The sequence below is a fragment of the Mauremys reevesii genome, linkage group 2, assembly GCF_016161935.1.
Source record: "Mauremys reevesii isolate NIE-2019 linkage group 2, ASM1616193v1, whole genome shotgun sequence".
NCBI lineage: Eukaryota > Metazoa > Chordata > Testudines > Geoemydidae > Mauremys > Mauremys reevesii.
In genome coordinates, this window is record NC_052624.1 from 107982836 (window position 1) to 108009725 (window position 26890).

The 26890-nt window shown below is 43.9% G+C and overlaps 1 protein-coding gene across 12 annotated transcripts in view; it reads left to right on the forward strand.

The window, feature by feature from the left end:
• Positions 1 to 26890, forward strand: part of FHOD3 (formin homology 2 domain containing 3) — a 634103-nt gene that overhangs the window by 305334 nt on the left and 301879 nt on the right. For all 12 annotated transcript variants that reach the window (XM_039524511.1, XM_039524510.1, XM_039524507.1 and 9 more), the window contains exon 4: positions 4441 to 4508. In XM_039524511.1, coding sequence (XP_039380445.1) covers positions 4441 to 4508 — 68 coding nt within the window. The remainder of the gene's footprint in view (positions 1 to 4440; positions 4509 to 26890) is intronic.

A 26890-nucleotide genomic window follows, 5' to 3' on the forward strand; every position in this document is an offset into this window, starting at 1 on the left:
GAGTCCTGCCATCCCTTACCCTATTGTTTGCAATTTTAAGCCAGAGAGTCCTTCCTTCCTTTGTTTTTCCCCTGGTCAGGAATGAAAACAACATGACACTCTTGGGTGTGGTTTGGGTTCGTATTGGCTGTGGTCTAGTCGGGTTCAGGTTGGGTTTTAAAATTGGGCCCAAGCAGACCTCTAACAGATAGTGCCTCCTCTCCCTTAAAAAATAATCCCTGCCATCTAGTGGTAATAGCTGACGAAACTACCGAGTGTGATCACTACAAGATGAATATCTTTATTAAAACCTTGACTTTCCCAACCTCCACAAGCTCTTTCTTTTATTTAGGAACTAAAAGCAATTTTGCAAATCATTACCGTATAAGCATCAGAAATGCACTATTAGTATTTAGGAAGTTTGAGACCTCTGACTGTGTCTATTGCTCTTAATTTATCTCATTTAATTTTATTGATATTGTAGTTCCTGGATATCTGAGATCCCTTTTTGTGCTCAGTCTGTGGAGGGTATGAGTCTGTTACAGCCTTTGGTAGTGAGTCTTGGCATATTAATCCAGTGTGTGGCAAGTTCACTCTTTTAGCTCTGGAGGGTCCATGGTTCAATCCCTGCTGTGTCAGCCAAGATCCAGCTCTCACATGAGCTCTCAGGGATTTTCTGTTAAGTGAAGATATCTCTTAACCCTACTAGCCAATGTTGCCTGGTATGTATCCTCAACTACGCTGCATTCTTTCAAAGAAGATCATTTGACTGGCTACTAACACAGCAGACTCCATACAAAAGCTGTCTTCTTGTCTCCTGTTAACAGTTGGTTTTTATATATGGAGTATTTTATATGATAGCAAACCAGTGGCCAGCTAGGACTTTAAAGCTGTCAGCATGGCCCTCTTAGAAGTTAGTGGTAGCAGTGGGGATACAATTTGGATGCTTCTGCTCCAGAATTATAGGCATCTATCACTTCAGTTAAAGGAGACTCTTCTCAGCTGTTGGCATAGGAATTATGACACACCCATTCATACACATTTCTGAGTCTGTCTAGTAGAGGGGTAGCAATACACATCACAGTAGTGAGTTCATTACAAACCATGTGACCCGGGTGGTTTTTTAGATAGCTTTTGCTATCTTGTTTCTTAATTATCTTCGGTATTCTTATGAAAGCACTGTAAAAAAATATGCACTTCATTCCTGGTTTACCACACGAAGGGAGATTACTGCAATTGATTATTCTTGACTTTCAAATCCTGCTGTCAGTTTAATGTTTAATGTTTGCACTGTCTCTGTTCATATATGAAGCTTATGGGATAAGCATCAAAACATCCTGTTAATTCACATGTGGAATTCACATTCCTTTTGACATATATAGGAGTTCTACCATGCCTTGAGGGCTGTATATAGCCCTAAATGTTTATCTTGTAAAAAAAATTCTGTGTATCTTGAAGAAAATATCATAGTACCACAAGGAAAAGAAAAGCTTGCCTTATACAGAGTGAATAGGGTGAATTACACCCTTATTTCATGCAGAAACCAACTCATGGCATTTTCTAATGTAGCATAACTCTTAAAGATATGAGCATTTCACTTGCCTTCTGGATTATGGGTCTGTAAATGTTTCTTATTTTTCATGGTTCCTCGGTGGAGCCAAGTCTTGAGGAGAAGATCCATGTATTGCCAAGGCATGTAAAAATTAGTCTGAATAAACTGTAGCAGTTGGAATTGTGGGTGAATAAGTTACATGTTTTTAAATACACAAGTTCATCTTAATATATGAAGAGAACTGTCAACATTAATTGGTCTTTTTTCTCCAGTTTGCTACACATGGCCGGTACAACATGCTGACTCACATCTAATACACCTCTACCTCGATAGAACGCTGTCGTCGGGAGCCAAGAAATCTTACCATGTTATAGATGAAACCGCGTTATATTGAACTTGCTTTGATCCACTGGAGTGTGCAGCCCCCGCCCCAGAGCACTGCTTTACCACGTTATATTCAAATTCATGTTATATCGGGTCGTATTATACTGAGGTAGAGGTGTATGTATTGTTACTCCCCTCTAAGTGGAGTCAGATCTGCTCAAGTGTTTGATTATGTTGCCCTGTGGTAGCTGGCTGCTGCTGCTATAAACCTTAATACTACTAGAAGCTATCGGTGAGCCTCCTTTAGCTCAAGTGGTGTGTTTTCGGAAGTGAAGTTACAGACTTCTGTCTCATGTGAACAACTGACAGATACATTGTCTATCCTTGAGCCAGGGATTTTTTTTTACACCACATCTGTGAAAAGAAAAAACAAAAGAACAAGAGTAAATAGTTCAACTTTATTCTTCTCAGAGAACTACAGAAACTGCATGCACCAGTGGAGGCAACCACCATTGTAATATCATAACAATACATGATTATTATTTACCCTAGGCTGCGGCAGTAATTGCTCTTGTGTAAGGAAGGGCCCACAGATGACATTGTTTAAAATGTTGATATTCATGTACAAAGTTGCCAGCACTACATGAAATGGTGCCTCTCTTAATTAGGATGATGCTGCATTGCCTCATTTGGAGCGACTCTGGGATGCAAGTGACTTATATGAATGGAGGGAAATTAGTTATAACAAATGCCAGATGGAGGTATATTTCACAGAGAAATAGTTTTGTGCTATATAGTATGTGAAGTCAACAAACAAGGTCTTTAAAAAATCCCTATTATTCTTTAAGCTTTCCTGACAAGACTCCTCTTTATAAAGCCAAGAAATGTCATGTGCTTATACATGCCAGTACATTTTTAAGATAGAATAATTAAAGTTGCAGTTTATGGTTTTAAGTGAAATCCCTTCCTCTAGTGTTTTTGTCAGAAATCCATAAACTCTACAAGGAAGAGGAATGATTGTAACAGCTGTAATAGTTGGGTCAGTTCTACACGTTCTGCCTTCAAAGCAAAAGGCAGTTTGGGATGACCAAAATGCTTTATGAGGCTTATAAACAACTGCTTAAGTTTTATTTTCTGATTGGATGAGACTGTTGGGACTAGAAGGTGTTTATTCACATTAACCCTCAAGTCTTCTCAAATTAAGTTTCTTAGAGTTAAGTGGAAAATGGAAAGTCTCTGAGCAAAACTGTAAGAAATAGTCAAATGCCTTTTTTTTTCTGTGTCCTTCCCAGAAAGAGGAAAAGACAATGTGGCTGTTGAATTTTGTACAGTATTTAGTGTAGTACAGAAATATGCAAAGGGAAGTGTGTGTATGTGGGGGAAATTTATTTAAGTCAGTTGCACACACTTGGCTGATGGTGCATCTTGCCATACAGGAACATCCACAGTCTGCAGTCACTTTATCCTTGATCCCATGAGCCTCTGAGTGCATCTTTAAAGCTATTGAGCATCCTTCATACCCATCCTTTGCAGGACTAGGCTCCTATACTCCATGTGATAACTTGTGCAAGAGGCTAAGAGCATCCTGGAAGGTCACCAAAATAAGTTGGTTTCTCTTGTTAATTGCCTTCATAATATGTTAATTCAGTACACCTAAAATTAATGACTTTTTCCACTTTTCATTATTTTTTCTATTACTATCTATAAAAATATGGAGAGAGTGAGAGATTGTGATATATATTAAGTGAGAAAAACACTGTTTTGAATTATGCTCAGAACAAACTGTCCAGCTATTTCTGGTATTATGTATCCTCACACACATTGCAATTGCAGAAAGGTATTCCCATTATAAATATGAGAACACAGGAAAGGAACGTCTCGGGGATTCAATGGCTCAAGGACTGATAATGGGGATGTGGATACTTTTACTTGTAAGTCACTAGTTCAAATGTAGATAAATTAGTAGTGAACTAAACTTACTACCACTTGATAGTAGTCTGTATAAAATGAGAGATCTGAGTGATATGTCCTCAATCTACTTTCCATTAGATTTTCCAAATCATAAAGCTGGCACTAGTTAGCATGATCGTTGGCCATCACAGAACAATGGTCAAAGACTGCACAGGTATGAGGACTGAAATCTCCTCTTCTTCCTTAAAAGTGATCCTTCCAGGACAGGATTGAGGCTCATTATTGGGGCAGTGTGGGGAAGCTTGCAGCGCAGCTTCTGTGAATTCTTCATTGCTGTCAGTACAGTACCTTTCACAGGCTCTAAATTTAACCTAAAAAGGAAAGAAAGCTAAATAGACACAATTACACTTGAAAAATCCTCATGGTCTCATTTTGTACTGACCTTTCCTAAAGTTCCTCTGGCAAATTCACTCAGGCCATGAATAATTAACTTGTTTTATTTGTGCTGTTTGATGGACAGGTGTTATATCTACGAAAAAAAAGTTGGCTAGTCTGAGAGGAATATACTACTTAGTAAATGGACACTGCGACCATTCCTCACCAGCTCCCCTCTAACTCCATCCCATTTTGGCAGTCTTGTTAATGGTGGGTTTTTTCGTTGTTCCTTATTTCAGAAAAACTCTACAACTCCAGTGGACGGGAGCTGAGACGGGCCCTTTTCTCTTTGAAACAAATATTTCAGGTAAGTGAATACCTTACCGATGAATCTCCATGCTATTCAACACTAAATTGTTTTTCTTTCTTTGCATAAGGGAATAATTGAAAAGTAACCCACATAGATGCTATGACCTGGTGGTTAGGGCACAGATGTGGGAGACTTAAGTTCATGTCCCTGCTCCAATGAATATTTAATTATTTATACAAAATTGGACAGCTCCAATAGAAAAGGTTTAGAGAGATCCATCCCAAAAAAGCCAATAGTCTCATAATTAGAGCACTCACCTGGGAGGGGAGACCTGCATCTCAAATCCCTGGTCTGAGCAGGCACTTGTACATGGGTTTTCCACATCCGAAGGGAGAGCCCCAACCGTTGGACTATTGGCTATTCTGTGGTGGATGGATTGCTCTTTTCTTCTGGTTTTGACTGTACATTTCATCCTGGACCTGTAAAACCTTTCCCAGCTAAAATTTTGTTGAGCCTGGTTTCCACAAAAAGGTTTTGTTTTGATGAACTGCAAAACTGTTTCACTGGAAAATTCCCAGCCAGCTCTAATCATAACACATATGCACGGGCAACCTTATTTCTGGCATTTCCTAACTGTTGAGTGCTTTACTTTTCAAGCCTATTAATTTTCTTTTAATGCAGTTTTTTTGGGTGTAATTAAGCATAGAAAGAGAAGATAAGGTTTTTTTTTAAAGGACACATAAAATATAAATTAAGCTAGATCATCGGAGTTCCACTAAGGATGGAGTTAGCTTGTTGACTGAGCCAGTCTGATGGTATGAAATAATCAGTTTCCATAGAGAACTGGATTTTCCTTCTTGCTTATATATCTGTTCTAAAGAGGAAGTTGGGAACTGTCCATATCCATGCACCTGCTGCCAATTGATTTATGGACTCTCACTGAATGATGATGATTTTGGGAGAATTTTCATCTCCTGCATTCCTGGATGGAAATTACAATAAAACAATTACATGTCACTGGGAGATTTGAGGGAAGAAGTACAGCTTGTAGTGAAGAGGATCCATATCACATTTGAATACTTGAAGTTGTATGCTACCAAAATGGAAAACGAAGGAGAAAACATCATGAGGGAAATTATTGGGATTTTACCAATTAATTGTTGTGAAGATTAACTACGCTACTTCTGTATTACCTGTGTCATTATTTCCATTAGTTACAAGTATTGTGAAGATACTGTCCAAGGGTGCCTTTAGAATATTTTGAAAAGAACCGTCAAGGAGAAAATACAAGATTTTTGTAGACAGCAAAATGATGTTCTTTGACTTTTCTTGAAAGATGAGAAATGTCTGCATTGAAATGTTAATTTATAAGCGTTGAAGAAAAGTGTGTGAGTTAAGATAATTGTGTACAAAAATATATGTCCAAAATGGTGCCAGGAGACTTGAATTTCTAGAACCAGTGCCAGGAAAGTATTGTAGTAGTAGAAGTTTTTTGATCTACAATTGTGCTAAGATTAAGAAAAAGTTATAGTCTTCAGCATAAATCAGCTATCTGATGGTGTTCTATCATGTAGGTTTTAGTAAGAAAGCACCTTCAGGGCTACATTTATTTTTTCTTCGAAAGATTAGAATTTACTTCAAAAGTTGTGTCTTCAGGCTAATCCCATTCTTTATATTTTCATGCAGTGCTCATTTTGTAATAATTTTCAAAAAGCTGTGGAGATTTCATCATCTGTGAGAAAAGTGCCAGAACATCTCATAACACCATCTTTTTGTAATCATGTCATCAGAGATCAGTTAATTTGGCAAAAGAGTCTGTGCCCATTTTTTTTCCATTAAAAGAGTTTGAAGGTAGCATGCATCTCTTATTTGCATTAAGGGAATGAGCCCAGGTTTTATAAGTCATTCAAGCAGCACATAAATATGAAATCAAAATAACCAATGCTTTTGTTTGTCACACAAGGCCTCAGCAAAGTGAAGCAAGGCTTGGCAAATACCAAGCCATTGTTTCAAATCATAAACAAAAAAGAAAAGAGTCATGTGACATGTACAGAGCAGGAATCTCTGTTTAGTTTCTGATGATGGCTGAATTCATTAAAAGGGTAAAGGGGGAGTTTTCTTTTTAAAGTCAAATACCATTGATATTTCTTAATTATCTATTTTAAAATGTTAATATTTCCAATCAGCATTTTCTGTGGGGTAAATTGTGATACTGTCATTTTGATTTACTATGTATTGTGATTGTATCTACATGGACAATCAAGTTAAGCATGTTCGTCTAAATGTTTTAGCCATTCAGTAACTGCAGGAAGGGTATTATGGCAAGTCCATGGGGGAACCAAGCACCCCTTGCCCATGGTCACAGCGAGCAGGTATGTGGCCTACATCTTCTGCATCTGGCCTCGGTGGCAAGCAGGGGAGCCATGAAGACCCCACTTGTCACAGACACAGAGTTGGGGGCTCCTAGGCCATGGCCCGACCACTTCTTGGCTGGGCCAAACTTGAGTGTCACTGCAACTCTGTGCCCCAGGTCGCAGCATTACTGACTGAAATTTGGAGGAGCAAACATAGGGTCTCATGTGCCAATGGGGTAAGGAGGCTGCTGGGTGGGGGGACTGAGAGGGGAAGAGGAGGTCAGGTGTATGTAGAGAGAAATCCATATGTGTCCCCACTTTAAATAGTGCTCCACAACCTTTGGTTTGAGTCATTAGCAGCACATCTGATCATTCCACATCTGAAGTGATTGAGCTTTACCCAGAGATTGTGAGGAAGGTTGAAACAGGAAGGCTGGACTATTGGTTCTGCATTGGCTATGTTTGAAGCTTATTCTTGCCACCTTGTAAGTCACCTTGAGATGATATTGAGGTTCCTTAGGGGAATTGTCCAAATGGGGCAACTTGAGCTGAGATAGTGGCTCAGTGTATTAAACACATCTTTATACAGGATAGATGTGGCATGTCTTCCACCTTAAGGAGCAGATTCTGCAAGGCAACTTGTTGCCTGAGGTCAAGAGAGGCAATGGACAGGACTGGTAGCCAGGCCAGGTTGGTTCTCATATAATCTTTTGTTATCTGCATAGTTTCGGTCAGCTGAGTGTCTACTAGTCCTGTGTGAAAAGAGCTGACCCACCCTGGGAAGCAATACTTGTCTACAGAAGAATACAAGGCAAACCCAGAGTTTCATAAGCCTTGCCTATGCTTAAAAAGTAGGTTGACCTAGCGACTTTCCTCAGTATTGTGAAAAATTTCACACCCTGAGCACCATACTTAGGCTGATTTAGCCCCTGGTGTAAACATGACTAAGTCAACAGAAGAACTGTTCTCTCGACTTAGCTACTACCTTTCAGAGTGATGAGTTAACTACATAGAAAAACCCCTTCTGTCGATCTAGGAAGCTTCTACCCTACAGCAGCACAGCTGTAGCACCTTAGCTGTGTCACTGTAATGACTGTAGTGTTGATGTGCCTTTAGTGTCTATGTATTGTCTTCCCAGGTACAACCAGCTAAATTCTGAACCAGCTGCTGATTCTTGTCTTTATTTGCAGCGAGGTCTTGATAAGTTGTGCCTTTCAAGTGATTCTGATTTACTGTCTCCTTACTCCACAAATACTCCTGTTGACTTCAATAGGAGTACTTTTGCAGTAAGGAAGGTAGTATTCAGAATGAGGGAGGGTATCAGAATCTGGCCCTAAATTAACAGAAAATAAGCATTGCACATAATAAGACAATGAACAGGAGTTTCACTTTTTAAATCATAATTTGAAATAGAGGACAAATAGGTGCATTAAAAAAACCATAATATTTTATCAGTTTTAAAGGCAAAATAAATGAATAATGTATAATAGTATTTCTATTTTACACAGTATTAAAGGGTTTTATTTAATAGAGCCTCTAGTACTACAGCACATAATAAAATGGAAAAAGTTATGCTCAGAGGAATAACCATGCTTGAGAAGGTACATACTAAAAATGGTGATCAGACCATAGTTTAAAATTATGCTAATTGTAGTCTTTCAGTATATCAATGAGTCAAAAAATACATTCCAACAAAAGAAAGAAGAAGAAAACAACAGAAGCATCTTCCATTTGTGAAATTGAAATATCACTCTCTAAAGAGAACTTTAAGAGATGTTGATCAACTAGTGGATTAGGTTTTGTGGAAAGCAAGCATTGATAGAGTATAGTGATAGAATATTATGTCAGTTTTTGTTTTAGCGAAAATAATATTTTGCATAAATAATTTTTTCCATTAAAATGCCATTGTTCAAACCTGGGAGGTGCTGATTAATCTATACTTTTATTTGATGATGTGGTCAGAATGTTGGGCAATATATAATACATAGTCAGATATAAAATCTCTGCATATATTTTCGCCTTTTTTCACAGATTCATTAATCATGTAACAATGGAGCTTTGCTTAAAATGTTAAAAGGAGTAGATATCTCAGACTCCTGAAAACATTAACTAGAAGGTGTTCAGAAGCACACAGTTTTATCAGTAAGTGAAATCAAATGTCACACACTTCAGCCTCTAAGGAGTCATCAATCACTCTTAGAAGAGTAGAAGGAGTATACTCTGTTTGCCTCATTGATCTGAGGAAGGAGATGTGTCAAAGAGAGTACTCCTGCTGCTCTTCTAAGAATGATTGATGACTCCTTAGGGAGTGAAGTGTGTGACATTTAATTTAGGAGCCTCTGTCCTGGCATGCAAAGCCCTGTGGATTTGTCTGAGGAGAACAGTCTTCTAAACTCAGATTGCCAGATCTCCCCTCTAAGGGTATGGCTACACTTGAGAGTTGCAGCGCTGGGAGTTACAGCGCTGGTCGTACAGCTGTGTAGGGAAAGCGCTGGTGTGTGGCCACACTCACAGCTACCAGCGCTGCAGTGTGGCCACATTTGCAACATTTTCAGCGCTGTTGGGAGTGATGCATTATGGGCAGCTATCCCAGCGTTCAAGTGGCAGCAACATGCTTTTCAAAAGAGGGGGGTGGGCTGGAGTGTGACAGGGACTGGGGGGGAGAGAGAGAGTGGATTTTTGGAGCTGACACTGTGTATCAGCTCCCTGCCTTGCAAAATCAGAAAATTTTCCCGACCCCTTATTCTTAACTGCAAACAGCCTGCAGACCAGATAAGCAGCTGCTCCAACGGACTCCCTTTCTCCGCCCTGCCCCCGCTGTTTCTATCCTCAAGCAAACACTCATCCCCCTGCCTGCCTCATTCACAGCAAGGTAGTGGGTTATCTCATTTGATTGTTCACAGTTACAGATTGATCACAGCAAACAGGAGCTGTGTTTGTTTTTTAGATAAGCAGCTCCCAGAGCCCCGAGTTCACAACAAAACAAAGAGAGGCAGCATAACAAAACAAGAGAGTAATTTAGTTAAAAACATTCTGGGATATCTCCTAATACCCTGGAGGCCAATAACAGCGCTGGTGTGTGGCCACACTTTACGAGCAGCGCTGCATCACCAGCGCTGCACTTGTTATACCCCAAACAGATCCAGGTGTACAGCCAGCGCTGCAGCCAGGGAGTTGCAGCGCTGGATGTGCCCTGCAGGTGTGGACAGTTACTAATTGCAGCACTGGAAAGCCTCCACCAGTGCTGCAACTCTCAAGTGTAGCCATACCCTGAGAGCTAAAACTCTTGCAAGGACTCCTGATTAGCCATGGGGAAGAGAGAACCTTTCTTCTCATCCTGACTTTCCAATCTCATAGGCCAGAGTTTGCTTCATCTTCACCCAACTTTGAAAAAGACAGGTCTCAAAAATCACCCTTGAAATACAGGTTGTATCATCCTAAGTGTTAGCAAAGTTCCTTTCAGAAAACCACATCCAAAGCCAAAGCCTTACTCAGGCCTAGGCAATGTTATTGTATATGGATTAAAAAAATCCATAGGATAACACACTGAGATTTTAAACTGTTGAGCTCTTTCTTCTAAGCAAGTACAAAAACAGTCATAGAAACCACAACTTTTTGTGTCTGAGATATTCATGTCTATTTGAATTGAAATACTGTAGCACAGGATAACTATTTTTGTATGTTTTCTACCTCATTTATCTTGCATTACTTAGAAATTTAATGTGAAATTGTTGTTTGATCGACTATACAAGCCCATGAACGGGCACTCCTTATTAATCAGCTGCATTGTAGGTTTATTCCGCATGCTTCTTGAGTGAAATATTTGCTAGCGGCTGTCAGCTCCAAAATAAAGTGGAAAGAGTCACAATATAAAACCACTCTTCCATTTTCATTCAAGACCTGAGGGATGAAATCCTGGTACCACTGAAGTCAGTGGCAAAACATCCATTTTCTTCAGTGGCGGTGAAAATTTTACCTGAGGAATGCAGTGTTGGTCTTTAGTGTACATGGACTGTAGTGAGAAATAGAGACAGTTTAACAGCACCTTTTAGTTCACTTCACTTTACAGTAGTGTAGCTGTAACACTTGTCTGTTTCAGACAAAAGGTGTATGAGAAACCACCCAGGAGCTTTTGGTCTGAATGCTGTTTTGGGTAGGTATGTGTGAGTATCTGAGAGAATACACAGAGACTGAGGCCAGGTCTACACTATAAACATACGTTGGTATAAACTACGTCACTCAAAGATGTGAAAAATCCACACCCCCGAGCGATGCTGTTATACCGACCTAAGCCATAGTGTACACAGTGCTATGTTGATGGGAGGGGTTCTCCCATCGACATAGCTACTGCCTCTCACGGGGGTGGATTAACTATGCTGACAAGAGAAGGTCTCCCGTCGGCATAGTAGCGTCTTCGTGGAAGCACTATAGAGGCGCAGCTGCGCTCCTGTTTTAAGTGTAGGCCTGTCCTGAGGTCACAGACAAGAACAGAGAGGCAGAGGGAAAAAGGCAAGAAAAAAAGGCAAGCATGAGCCTGTAAGCACACTGTAACCCTGACACAAGCTTGAGAAAGTGCCTTTGGTTCTGGTGTTGGCTAAAGGAACTTAGGGGGTTGGTAAATTAAGAAACTGCTTCTTTTTGTTCTTGGCTCCAATGTATTCAGAGACACAAGACTTCGTACATTCCTTGTAAATAAACAGGATCGCATCAAAGAAATTCCTGGCTACAATCAATTTCTGCTCTCAACTGGAAAATCCACAGAGCCCCAAACTTTGATTAGCCGTTTGGGTCAAAAGGGGGCAACAGTATTTATCTGTGATTAAAATATGGTATTTTTCCCCCTTCCCTTTAACTGCAAATGCCAGAAGTGAGATACAGAGGAAAAAAATTCCCAAACATTCATGTTTTCTTGAAATGCTTTGGAGAACTGAAAGTTGCCAAGGCAAGAACATATCTAAAGCAATAAAATCATGTATAATTTTTCCACTTCCACCAAATGTAATTGAACAAGTACTGGAGCTTCTTCTTCTTCTTCTTCTTCTTCTTCTTCTTCTCATTGAGTCATTTTAAATCGTACCATACGTTTGATTTCCCAAATTCTGGGCTATCTAAACTGGCCATGAATAAATTTTGGCTGGAAACTAGAAAACGGTTTCTCATCATAGGAATGAGGTTCTGGAACAGATTTCCATTAGGAGTAGTAAGCGCAAACAACCTAACTCATTTTAAGGAGGAGATGGATAGGTTTATGAACAGAACTATGAGACTGGGTGGCCTGCAACAGTAGGAGATTGGACTCGATGACACAGGAGCTCCTTTCCAGTCCTCTGTCCCTATGTTCTTCTTCTGAAAGAAGGGCTGGATGAGCTTAGTGCTTCACATAGCATAGTAGAGATAGAAAAGATCAGCTAGATAACTGAGTCCATTCTTCTGCAATCTCAAGATATTCCCTTCTTTTATGTCTCTCTTAAACCTAGATTGCTAAACTGCGGTTATTGCAAATATTTACAGCTGTATAAGGCATATTACTGAACATGCAGTTGCTGTCACCTCTCCATTGCTGCATGACTAGCAGATAATTATTGATTTTTGTAAAGTATTTACATCTAAGTCCCCACTCCGAGTGAACGATTGTTCTCTACAGAATACTTTGTTATTTTGTCTAGTTTTGTTTAACTGTCTCAAGCAATGGCATACATAAGAATTCATACAAACACCAAATTAGGAAGAAGTCTGGTATGCAATACCTGTAGTAGCATCACACTAAGGATTTGTCTAGAATAGGTGAAGTAGTTGAGGTTAGGTTGGGCTTAGCTAACACATTTTAGCTACCTTTGACCTAAGGTTGACCCTATTCCTAGTGCAGACTCAGTTTAACACTTGTACCTCAATCTACCTGGTTGAAGCTCATTCCAGCACAGTTCTTGACCAGCTAAATTGAGGTACAAGATGTTAACATGTCTGTACTAAGGAAAAAGTCAAGATAACCCTAACATAGTCTCAACTACTTTTCCTAGTCTAGTCAGCCCTGGAGAGTTCACTTATTAGATGATTAAATTTAAAATCCCTGTAAACATTTAGTGTGCTCTTTTTCTAAAGGTTTGATCCAATTGCAATGAAGTCAATGGGAATTGTGTCATTGACTTCAATAGGACTTGCATTTGGGCCTAAATTTCCAGCTGTGGCACCATCCTCATCAAATAGAAGAGCACTGGGTTTTTGAAAAAATAAAGAAGAAAAAGATTATCATTTGTGGGAATCATGTTTAGCAAATTCATATATATTTAAAATCTTAACACTTTTGCATGTCTTACGGAAGGCATATATATTCTCCTTAAATAGGGGAGGACAATTTCTTTTAATTGGAAGAGCTGTTATTTTACCCTAAATTAAACCTGAAGATATACCGGTTATGTTGTGTGTATCCTGTGTATAGGATGACTGACCTTGCTTCTTCTCTTCCTTTGTTTGCTGTCCTCTAAGCAATCACTGCAATATTAATGAGGAAAGATATGAGTCTTGTCTACAATTTACCATCCTATAGATTTTTCTCTGTGATATTGGGTGGATGTAGGGACACATGCATGAGTGATGTTTGGTGATTTTAGCAGTTTGAATGTATTGGCAGATCCTCGTGCCTCCTTTCCAGAGACCACTCAGAGAATACTTTGATGGAGGAATGTGTTTTCTTCTTTGAGTGATTGCTCATGTGAATTCCACAATAGGTGTGCATGCTTGCCACGTGAACCTGTGCCGGAAGTTTTTCCCGTAGCAGTACCTATAGGGGAGCGACCTAGGGACACTTGGAGTGGCGCCTCCATGGCACGGTATAAGAGGCGCTGCGTGGAACCCCCACCCTCAGTTCCTTCTTGCCTCCAGTGAAGGTGCTTCGGAACTGCTCTGCTCCAGCTTTGCTGTAACTTGCCCCCAAAACTGCTTGTTTGTTCAGTGTATGGTACCTGTAGTTAGTTGTTTAGTTAGTTTGGTTTAGCTAGAGTGCCCAGGCAGGGGTATGCCCTGTGCCTCGGTTTTTAAGTCGTGCAACACTTCTAGGCAATCTATGCCAGTGAGTGATCTGCATGCGGACTGTTTACGCTGTTTGGGGGAAACCCATCTCAGCAATCGCTGCAAGATTTGCAAGTTGGTTAAGCCTCGGCCCAAGAGTGAAAGGGACATCAGGCTCTGGGCTATTCCGATGGAGTCAGCGCTGATCCTGGCTCTGGCGTGCCACTCCGAGTCGGCACCACAGTGTTGGTGCGCGGCGACCCTTCGGTGGCATTGACTAGTTGGTACCACTCCCCATCCACCGGGCACGCCAAGAAGGATAGGAAGAGGCCTTCTTAGCCGTGGCACCAGAGTAAACCCAGGACAGAGACTAGACCCATGTCGGGCAGTCCTCAATTCCCACCGGCCTCTAGGCCTCCGAGTCAAGTCGTGTGGAGTAGCCCAGCCCATTCAGAGCAGGCCTCCCCGGATGTCCGAATGCCCTCCACACCGGAGGCCCTGCAGGCTGCCTGGGATGTTATGTCCATGCTGGTACGGGGAACACCACTGATGTTGACCCCGCGCTCCAGAGGCAAGCCACCTCTGGGCTCGCCGCAGTCACCCATGGCTCAGTACCGGTCTCAGTCGAGGGAACGTTCCTGACGCTGTTCGCTGCCCAGCGTCCGTTCAGGGCAAAGTCCATGTGGATCACCCTGGATGCCCACCAGGTTGTCTGGTTGGGTTCCGTCTGACCAAGACTCTCGGCACTGCTCCGCCTCGAGGAGCGAACACTGATGGGACCGAGGCAGCCATCGCCAAAGGTCCTCATCTTGGAGGGATTATCGCAGCCAGTCATGGCATGGACGTCGACGTCGTTCCTGTTCGTCGTCCCGCTCCAGCACCCCACCACGGCACCACTTCCGCAGCCCCAGGCGTCAATCACTGGTGTCTCACCGTCGCGTGTCCGTCCACCGGAGCCAGTCGTGGAGCAGCTGTTAGCGACGGTACCTGTTCTCCACATCGGGATCGTGGTCCCGTGGTTGGCATCAGTCCCGGCACCACCATTCCTCCTGGTCCAGGGATAGTGGCAGGTCGTATGTCAGCCCGGCCTCCCTTCATAGTTGTCCATTGATGGGCCAGGCCAGCCAAGCCCAACAGCTGGCTCTGCTGGTGCCACAGCAGGTGCAATGGTGCTGGGCACCGTGGCAAGCCCAATGGTACCAGTGGGCACCGTGGTCCCCGACGTAGCTGCCAGTGGGGGGCTTGCTCAGTGGCTGGAACCTCATAAGGACCATTGGCCTCCTTCTCCAGACCTCCGAGGAAAGAGTCGGTGGGACATACATCATAAGAACATAAGAACGGCTGTACCGGGTCAGACCAATGGTCCATCTACCCTAGTATCCTGTCTACCGACAGTGGCCAATGCCAGGTGCCCCAGAGGGAGTGAACCTAACAGGCAATGATCAAGTGATCTCTCTCCTGCCATCCAGCACCATCCTCTGATAAACAGAGGCTAGAGACACCATTGCTTACCCATCCTGGCTAATAGCCATTTATGGACTTAACCACCATGAATTTATCCAGTTCTCTTTTAAACGCTGTTATAGTCCTAGCCTTCACAACCTTCTCACGTGCGCTGCGTGAAGAAGAACTTCCTTTTATTTGTTTTAAACCTGCTGCCTCAGCACCATGCCCGGAGACTGACCAGGTGGTAGACCCTCCGGTGCCAGTGGACACACAAAGTACCATGCTGGCCACCTCACCCTCCCTGGATGAGGTGATTACGGCCCCTCCTCCCTCCAGCCTGCAGGAGGACTTTAGGCCAAGAACTCTTAAAAAGGGTGGCATTAAGCCTCCACCTCCAAGCAGAGGAGATGAAGGAGCCCTCGGACTCCCTGTTTAATGTACTGTCCTCCTCGGCACCAGACAAGGTGGCCTTGCCTATCCACGAAGGGGTGTGAAAATTTCAAATGCCCTGTGTCAAACTCTGGCCTCATTGGCCCCCATATCTAAGAGAGCAGAATGCAAGTATTTCGTACCTGCCAAGGGGCATGAATACTTATACACTCACCCTGCTCCTAAATCCCTGGTGATCGAGTCAGTCAACCACAGGGAATGGTAGGGCCAACCAGCCCCTACCCCAAAAAATAAAATAAAGGATGCTGGACTCATTTGGAAGAAAAAAATTATTTGTCCTCGAGCTTCCAGTTATGGGTGGCAAACCACCAGGCTCTCCTGGGCTGGTATGAGTTCAATCTGTGGGGCTCCCTGCCCAAGTTCAGGGACTCCCTCCAGGAGTGCGACAGGAAGGAATACAAAGCACTGGTGGAGGAGGGCAGAGCGGCTGCCAGGACAACTTGCACGCAGCTTCGGATGCAGTGGACATGGCCGCGCGGTCCATGGCCTCCGTGGTGTCCATGAGAAGGGCGTCATGGCTCCTGTTCTCTGAGCTGTCCAGTGAGGCACAGATCTCCCTGCAGGATCTCCCATTTGATGGCAAAGCCCTGTTTGCAGAACAAACAGATACAAAGCTGCGTGGCCTGAAAGATTCCCGCACGACTCTCCAGACTGGGTCTGTATGTTCCGGCTCTGGCTAAACCTGAGTTCAAGCTGCAGCAGACTCCCACTCAGGCCACCCATTCAAAATATGTGACTGCTTATAAGAAGTCGCGGGACTATAAGAAGCGCCCACAGAGGCAGTCTCGGCCTGTTCCCCAGCCTGGGTCCTCAAAGGGAAAGCAGACTTGGAAAAGGCAGTTTTTACGGGATGCCCGGGGGCCCCCTACCAGTTCTCATCAGGGATCCACCCTCAGTAAAACTTTCTGTCTCCAATCGGTTGTGTGCTTTCCTCCCGGAGTGGTTACAGCTGACCTTGGCCCGATGGGTTCTCACCACCATCTCCCGCGTCTGTAAACTCCAGTTTACTTCCTCCTTGCCCATCCACCCTCTGCCCTGTCCCTCCTGGGGGACCCCTCGCATGAGGCTCTGCTCGAGCAGGAGGTGGGGTGGCTCCTGGGCCTAGGAGCGGTGGAAGCGGTTCCGGGGGAGTTCAAATACAAGGGGTACTACTCCTGCTATTTTCTTATCCCAAAGGCCAAAGGGGGGCTCAGCCCCATCTTGGACCTGTGAGGCCTGAACCAGTACATGGTGAAGCTCAAGTTCTGCATGGTCTCCCTGGCGTCCATCATCCCCTCCCTGGATCCCAGGGACTGGTACGTCGCCATTGATCTGCAGCACACATATTTCCGCATTCATATATTTGAGGGGCATAGACGCTTCCTCCATTTCACGGTGGGGCAGGAACACTACCAATTTATGGTTTTCCCGTTTGGCCTGTCCACTGCTTTCAGGATATTCACAAAATGTATGTCAGTGGTGGTGGCCTACCTCAGGCACCAGGGAGTCAAAATTTTCCCCTATCTGGACGACTGGTTGGTCAAGGGCAGCTCCCGGTCGCAGGTACGGGATCACGTGGCACTCCCTCTGTCCACATGCACCACTTTGGGCCTGTTGGTAAACAATGCCAAGTCCACGTTCGTTCCGGTACAACATATAGAGTTTATCGGGGCGGTTGTGGATGTCTCGTCAGCCAGAGCCTCCCTCCCACCAGACAGGTTCGAGACCCTGAAGGGGCTCATCGACACGGTCACAGGGTTTCCGCAGACAACAGCCAGAGTGTGCCTCCAGCACTTGGGTCACATGTTGGTGTGCACATATGTGGTCTGTCACACCAGACTCAGGATGAGTCCCCTCCAGCTCTGGTTGGCTTTGAAGTTTTCCCAGGCCAGGGACAGGATGGACAAAGTCCTTACGGTGCCTGAACCAGTGATCACCTCCATACGGTGGTGGTCCTCCCCAAGAAACATGCTTCAAGGGGTCCCGTTCAGGGGCATGCCCCTGTCACTTTAACTGGTGTCTGGCACGTCGGACCTGGGATGGGTAGCCCATGTGAGGAACATTCAGACCCAAGGTCCGTGGTCGGCTCAGAATCTGACCCTCCGCATAAACGTCAAGGAACTCAGGGCAGTACGGCTGGCGTGCATGGCCTTCCGCTCGCACCTGAAGGGCTGGGTGGTCAGGGTCCTCATGGACAACACGGCCTCGATGTTCTACATCAACAGGCAAGGTGGTGCCCGATCCTCTGTTGCAAAGCCCTCAGGCTGTGGAACTTTTGTATAGCCCATGACATCTGTCTACAGGCCTTTCATCTACCGGGCGCCTGGAATGCATGGGCGGATTGCTTGAGCAGAGACTTCTCCTCTCAGCACAAGTGATCTCTCCACCCAGAGGTAATGCACAGACTTTTCCAAGTACGGGGAACTCCTCAGGTGGACCTGTTTACGACTCGGCAGAACCGTTGCTGTCCCCGGCTCTGATCCAGGGGGGCTGGGACTGGGCACTGTCTCCAATGCCTTCCTCCTGTCCTGGTCAAGCCAGTTTCTCTATGCTTTTCCCCCATTCCCGTTGATTGGAAAAGATAAAGATGGACGAGGCCCAGGTCCGTCCGATTGCCCCAGCATGGCCCAGGCAGCATTGGTATGGTACCCTCACGGGCCTGGCAGTCGCCCCGCTGTGGCAGATGCCATCCCGCCTGGACCAGCTCTCCCAGGACCAGGGCCGCCTTCTCCACCCCAGCCTAGTGGCACTTCACCTCACGGCGTGGCTGCTCAATGGTTAGGTAGAGAGGAAAGGATGTGCTTGGAAGGGGTTCAGCACGTCCTCCTAGAAAGTAGGTGGCACTCCACAGGCCGAGCCTACTTGGCAAAGTGGTCTTGGTTTTCCAAATAGGAGGAAGAGTGGGGCGTTTCCCCGGTGGCCACCCTGATCCAGCTTATCCTGGACTACCTCCTTCACCTTAGAGCCCAGGGCCTGGCGCCCTCGTCAGTCAGGGTGCACCTAGCGGCCATATCGGTCTTCCATCCGCCGGTGCAGGGCCACATGGTATTCTCCCATGCTATGACTGGCCAATTCCTTAAGGGGTTGGATCATCTCTTCCCATATGTTAGGCCCCCAGTACCCAAGTGGGACCTAAACCTGGTGTTGTCCTGTATCACGGGGCCCCCGTTTGAGCTGCTAGCCACATGCTCCTGGTCACATCTCTTGCAGAAGGTGGCCTTCCTGGTTGCGATCACATTGGCTAGGCGGGTCTTGGAACTCAGGGCCCTGACCTCCGAGCCCCCGTACATGGTGTTTCATAAAGATAAGGTCCAGCACTGCCCACATCCTTCGTTCTTCCCGAAGGTGGTCTCTGCCTATCACATGGGTCAGGACATTTTTCTGCGGGTCCTCTGCCTCAAGCCACACATGCCCAGTGAGGAGCGCTGCCTCCACATGCTGGATGTGAGACGAGCTCTGGCTTTTTACCTAGAGCGGACTAAGCCATTCAGAAAGTCCTCGCAACTGTTCATCACCTCAGCCGAGTGCATGAATGGTCGGCCGATCTCCACTCAGTGGCTCTCCAACTGGATCACCTCGTGCAGCCGTACCTGTTGTGACCTAACGGGAATTCCTCCGCCATCAATTGTGAGGGCACACTCAACTAGGGTGCAAGCCTCGTCGGCTGCCTTTTTAGCCCATGTCCCCATTCAGGACATTTGCAGGGCTGCTGCATGGTATTCAGTTCACACGTTCACCTCGTATTATGTGATTGTCTCCCAGACCGGGGATGATGCCGGGTTCGGCAGGGCTGTTCTCCATCCCGAGAATTTGTGAACTCCTACCCACCTCCAACAGATATAGTTTAGAATCACCTATTGTGGAATACACATGAGCAATCACTCGAAGAAAAGACAGTTACCTTTCCGTAACAGGTGTTCTTCGAGATGTGTTGCTCATGTCCATTCCACATCTTGCCCTCCTTCCTTCTATCGGAATTGTCTGGCAAGAAGGAACTGAAGGTGGGGGGAGGCTGCAGCTCCCCTTATACCACTCCAGGGGTCGCTAGGGCGCTCCCCTACGGGTACTGCTAGGGGGAAAAACTTCCGGCACCAGTGCACATGGCGAGCACATACACCTATTGTGGAATAGACAGGAGCAACACATTTCGGAGAACACCAGTTACGGAAAAGGTAGCTGTCTTTTCTTCAAAGTTTTAAATATTTTTTTAACGTTCAGAAAAATGAGCAATACAACCAAAAGATTTCAGTCTTTGGAGCTATAATATTTCCCAGTACCCCAATAGGCTGAGTACCAAATATCAGTCAATCCTCTTTATGGTAGAAGTGCAAAACCCTTCCAGGATATTTTGTGGGCTTTTATCAGCTTCTGGGACTTAACTTTTACATTCAAATCTTTATTTTTCCCAGTATTTTAGTGATTAATATTAAAATCACCACATTTACCCAAAATATGATGTAAAATGACATATTTATTAACAGTTTAAAATAACTAAAACACCATACTTTTTGGGAGGGGGAATATGTAAATGAGCAAGAATTGTATTTTGTTCTACATTTTGTCAGCATCTGACACCAACAACTTTTACATTTTTGCTTTGATGATATTTCTGTGATGCAGTTTGAAATTTAGTCCCTGAAACAGGCTTCTGTTCACGTGCTGTCCTGGGGTGGGAAACCAGATATGGGGGATTAATGGATGTAAATAAAATGTTTTACTTTTCAGCAAATTTTGATGCCCTCTCATTCATGCCAAGATGGAAATACATAACCAGCAATAGTTTGGTGTATATTTGAAATGTCTTCAACTTGGCAAGACATGATCTGGTCTTTTAATACATTAATGTCAGACTGTTCTACTAGCTGGCAACAGAAATACTCTGGAGATGCTTATGAGACTGGAAAAGAAATTTGCTGGCGTTTGCTGTTTGATAACTAGCCAGTTGACTCATTGCAATGTTGTGCTAGGACATTGATACTTTAAGGGTAAGTTTTCTGCATAATCCACAGGGGGCTAGGAGTGCAGCTCCCATTAGAAGTTGCTTACCTGCTCTAAAAATGTACCCATTGACCTGTAGTGGTTGTTGGGAATGTCTTAGATATAAACACATACTAAGACAAAATGCTGTTTTGTGTTGTACTGTTCAGCAGTCTTTTTCCACTGGTACTGTGGTGGCTTATAGGGGAAGTGAAATATGTCACAAGTCAACATTTGTTTAGTATTTTCTTTCCTTTGAGAGACCATCCTGGACACTCTTGTCCTTCAAACTTCCACGAGATGAGAGTATAGAATGTTATTTTATTAATGGCTCACATAGATTTACTTATAAAAGAAGGAAAAAGCTAAATAAAGCAGGTCAAACTACTGACTTTGTTTATAACTTATATTTGGCCTTAGAGATATATAAGGTATAGCAATAAAGTAGATGTTTTCCTTAAGATTCTAAACATTTTATGATACTTGAAGTAGGAAAGATCTCATTATTTGTTAAATTTATATTCCAGCAATTCCTAAAGGCACTGGTCATTGTGCTAAGTGCTCTAGGAACTGTATGAACACAGAAGAATAGGTGTTGCCTGCCAGGAAAAAACAGTCTAACTAGACAGAAAAGGCAAAGAATAGGGAAGAGGAATGTAATGTAAAAAGCAAGTTGTCAGGGTGATGATTGGTGTTTATCATGTTATTGTCCCATTTTTACACATATGTTGGAGCAAGAGGGAGGGTGAAGGAGATAAGTTGACAGGAATATGAAGCAGGAAGATGCAGGAAATGTGAGGAGGTAGTGGGGAGGGAAGACAAGACTGGGAGAGGAACATAATGGGTAGGGGGGAGTGAGGCTAGCAGGGGAGGAATTGTGGTGGAAGGGGGGTGGTTTAAGCAACAGCCAGACAGCAGGAAAAAAAGGATGCCATGAGTCAAAGCTGAAAACAGAGTCTGATTATATCACCTGTGTCTATGTACACCTCACTCCCCTACCCCATACACACATCCTGTTGCTTCCGCCGCTCCCCCCAGCCCCTGACTGAAATGTGGGAAGTTTCTACTCCCAGGAGATGGCCCTACCTCTAGGGTCTGCTCTTCTTCACCCAGCCCAGATGGCTGGTCAAGGAGGGTATGCCACTGGGGCCCATAGCCTTGAATGCAGAAAACATCTCTGGAGGGGGAACACTTGGATCTGGGGTCTAAGCGAATTTGGAGGAAAGGAAGCTTCCTCTTCCAAGCCAGTGTCACCTTGTAACTCCTCTGCTGCCCCTACTATCCTCCATTAGGCTATGTCATAGGTGCTGTGCCCCATGTGCTGTCTCTAATGTGTTTAGGTCTGTGGATCTAGATAGTTGCCTTTGCCCAGCTTGCTCCCACTGCATCCCCAATTCACTCTTCCCCAGTGCTACTGAGAGAGGCACAGCACAGTTCCACATCATGTATGCCCCCCCTCTCCCCTGCCTGGCCTCTCTAGTTTTGCATAGCAACAGCATAGTATTGTGCTGTGTTTAAGGACCTACTGGCCTGGGGAATGTGGGATGCAGCTTTTGACTCATAGTTATGAGGCATTTTTACTACTACATCTCTGAAGCAACCATTAGTTGACAGGTAAGGGAAGATTAAGCTGTTTCTGAATTGTCTGCCTTTCAATTATTTATAATGTTTCACTTTATTATAGAATCATTGGTAGTCGGAGCTAGGTCATCTTGTCCACTTCCCAGCATGCTTGTTCTTTCCAGTATATTCTTGAGTATTTTGTCCAGATAAGATATAAACATAGAAACTGCCATAATGGATCTTACCAGTGGTCTGTCTAACCCCACATCCTGTTTATAATAGTGATTATAATCAGATGCTTCAGAGGAAAATGCAAGAAACACAACAGTGGACAATTATAAACTAACCTGTTGGTAGGCGAAGTTCCTTCTTAGCCCTTTCTGTTAACGATTGGCTTATGTAGTGAAACATGAAGGTTTATGTTCCTTAAATTTTCTGTCTAACACACCTGTGTATGTTCCCATTATGCGTATAAATATCTCATCCTTCTCGAATCCTTTGTAACATTTGGCCTTAATGATACCTTATGGAAATGAGTTTCACTGGTTGAGTATTTGTGTATCGTTTTGATTGTCTTTTTGTTCCTGTGCTATGGGAAAGGTTCAATAGGAACAACAACTCTACCTTCTCTAAGCCACTCATTCCGTATGTATGTATTCTCTTATTAATCTCTTCTCTATAAGCAAGAGGTGTAAATGATTTGAGCAGTGGGGCTTCTACCATTTCCTTTGGGAAACTCTCCCACAGCCTATATGTAAATTGCTAGGGAATTACCTTCAAACTCCTAGATGTCATGATATGTAATGATATATATTGCGAGACTTGGTACTGGAGCAGTCACAGTTTAGTTCTCAATTATATACATAAGCACACTATTTCCTGTCAATTTCCAGTTTTATCCCTCTGGAAAGTTACAATCAACCATCTCCGTCACGAAGGGCTCAGTTTGTCTGCAAAGCTCTTGGGGGTATACATTATGAGCAAATTGATTACAGTTTCACAAAATAAATAGGGCAGCTCCATGGGAATATGTTAAGTAATGCATGTACAACCAGACGTAGAAAACTACAGTAAAAACACTACCAGAATGTCCCCAGTATCCTCACCTAGGAGTATTTTGTCACCAATGCCATATAATGTACAGAATTGAACTTAGAGATGTAGGTTCTTCAGGACTGTGTGAAAAACTCTATTAATATCTGGTTCTGTGCTCTGATTTTTGTTTGTGTTTTAAATGAAATTATCCACCTCAGTGCAAACCAGAGGTTTAAATGATGATATAAGACAGGGTTTGAATCCTATAATCAGTGGTTTAGTTAAGAACAACAGGTAGTCCCTATATAGAATCCTATCTTTGGTGCTCCTTACATAATTTAAATTCAACCAGCAGGACAGTATGAGGCATCTCATGGAATATTAAAACTTTCTTGATTTCCCTCTTTCTTCAAGGTGCATTTGTTATAGCTGATATGGCCCAGGAAGCAACCTAAAATATACTGAGGCAAACAGTGATGTTTGAATTACAGATGTATAGTATTAGGCGCTTCTGGATTTGTGATTTAATATTTTAATTACACTAATAATTTTATAGTCCAGAAAACAGTGGCTATAAAATATATTGTGACAGTCCATATTTATACTCCCTCAATCACTTCCTGATCACATTGGCTCAGTGTGTATGCCAAGCCAGGGCTGCCCAGAATTGGGGAGGGGGGCAAGTGGGGCAATTTGCCCCAGGCCTCGGGCCCTGCAGGGGCCCCCACAAGAATATAGTATTCTATAGTATTGCAACTTTTTTTTATGGAACGGGCCCCCAAAATTGCTTTGCCCCAGGCCCCCTGAATCCTCTGGGCAGCTCTGTGCCAAGCTATCATTGGAAGCTCAACTTGATATATAAAAAAACCATAACTTATTGCTTATACAATTAAAAAATTGGATTTTGGGATTTAGCTGGAATTTCGTTCTGTGATATGTGACACAACTGAATACCGCATGTTCTTTTGTTTCTACACTAAGGTAAGAAAGTTGACAGAGATAATTTTGTCAGTAACTTCAGTGGATTTGACACACAAGGTGCCAGTACTTTGGGAGCAGATATGGGTAATTACAAATAAACATGCCTGTGCAGACATTTCTGTGATATATTTTAAAGGAGTCTATGGGCCAGATTCCTAGTTGTGCAACTGAGAAGATAGACAAAAAGGAATTGGTTGCTGGTTCTGCACAGACTCTGGCATAGATTAAAAAAGCCCATAGGCTGTTGTTACCTATGCTAGCTGCCTCTGGACCACATAGGGGCTATACACCAGCTGGGGATAGCCGGAGTGCAGTGCGATCTGTCCACACCCTCACATCCCTACTACACTGGGGTCTGCAAGGAATAGTGCTGTAGGAGCCAGCTATGATGGCTCTGCAAGCACTGGGGCTGCCCAAAACCAGAGCAGTCCTCTGAAAGGGAGACCTGGCTGCTTCTGCTCCCTTTGTGCCACCAGAAGTGCAAAACAGGGGCAGAGCAGGCCAAAGAATCTTGCCCTATATTATCTTTTTAAAAGACTGGATCCTGCCCTTCTGCCTCATTTGCATGCCAGTAGAGGAGTCTTAGCAGTTGTTTTGGAATACGGTGTCTCATTTTATTTCAATATGGTATTCTCACACTGAAGAATAAAAAAGGGGTAGAGGGCAAATACATTCCTTGTATTCTTTTCTTAACTGAGATAGTTTATGCTAACAAAGCCTTAATTTACATTGTACCACTTGCTGTGCTTTTTCTTCCTCCTCCCTCACCACTCATCTCTAGCTCCCTTGAAACTAATTTATATCACCAAATGAGAAAATCCTAATCCTCAACCCTTAATCCTCCTAAACCCAGCTCAACTTTCTGATCCTACGTTGAGTTTGCAGGGCAGGCAGTTAGAAAAAACACATCCTTTTACTTCTAAGCAGATAATATTTGATTTGGAAGTGACTGAAGAATAATAGACATGGGACCCCACAATACTATTTTATGGAATAACTTTTCACAGTAGTTTCACACTTCAAGGATCCATGTGTTATTAGTATTATCATTATGTTCTTATGTTTATACTGCAGCAGTGCCTACTGGCCCTTATTCAGAGCTCACTTGCTCCAGACTGTGCAATTCACACTTCAGTGAACAGCTTCGCTACCGCAGCAGAGTGTGAGGGGCAATTGCAAAAGTACCATTAATTAGTGAGCACAAGTGCGAACAATGATTCCTTCAGTCCTCCCGCCTTAAAAGTAGAAATTGCAATAGAGCGACGCGTAAAATTCTGAGTTAGCAACACCACTAATTGTAGGGCCGCTCTGGATTAACTGATTCTCACTAAAAATTGTTGAACTGTTAGATGTCAGTGAGTCTGCCCTTAGTCCCTGAATGGTTTCAGGTAGGATTTAACTTTCTCACATTGCAAAACATTGCATGACAAATTTGCAAGACAATGTGCTATCTTGCAATGTAGCAATATGAATTAGTATGACATTAAGACACAAGAGTGCATATTCAGACATAAAGATTTTATTCTGTATAACAGAAACCATAATTGAGGTTACAATTTAGTCACAGGTATTTTTAGTAAAAGTCATGGACAGATCATGGGCAATAAACAAAAATTCATGGCCCGTGACCTGTCCATGACTTATACCAGGGGTCGGCAACCTTTCAGAAGTGTTGTGCCGAGTCTTCATTTATTCACTCTAGTTTGTTTTTGCGTGCCAGTAATATATTTTAACGTTTTTAGGTCTCTTTCTATAAGTCTATAATATATAACAACTATTGTTGTATGTAAAGTAAATTAGGTTTTTAAAATGTTTAAGAAGCTTCATTTAAAATGAAATTAAAATGCAGAGCTCCCCGGACCGGTGGCCAGGACCCAGGCAGTGTGAGTGCCATTGAAAATAAGCTCACGTGCTGCCTTCAGCACACGTGCCGTAGGTTGCCTACCCCTGACTCATACTATGAATACCCCTCACTAAATCTTGGGGGGGGGGTCACTGCTGGGGGGGGTTCCCTGGGAGGGGCTTCTGCTGGGGGGGAGGAGCCAGGGGTCACTGCTGTGGGGGCTGGGGACCACTGAGCACCAGCTGCTCCAGCTGCCCGGGGGCCACCAAACAGCGGCTATTTTGGCCACCCCTGAGACCACTGCTCAGGTAATTCCCAGGGCTAGCTGCCCCAGGCTGCCCAAGTGGTAACTGGTGCAGCTGGTCCCGGGGCTGCTTCAGCAGCGGCCAGTGCGGCTGGCTGCAGAATCGCTCCAGCAGTGGCTGGTGTGGCTGTCCCCAGGGCCTCCTGAGCAGCTGGCTCCGATTCAGCCCTGGGGCCCTTGGGCAGCCCTGGGGTCAGCCACACACAGAAGTCACGGAGGTCGCAGATAGTCATGGAATCCGTGACTTCTGCAATCTCCATGAGAAACATGGAACCCTAACCATAATAAACTCAGGTTTAATTCCTAGCCCTAGTCTGCCCCTAACTAGAACAATGTGGAGGCTTTGCACGGGGGGAAAGAGAATGGCACTTCTCTTTCAATGAAGGACACATCTGGCCAGTTCAGGTTTGTGCCACACAGAGGATTCCTGTCTTGTAAACAGTATTCAAAAGTGATTTTTTTTTTCATCTGTGCTTGGCAAAGAAGTTCCAAGGTTTTCCTT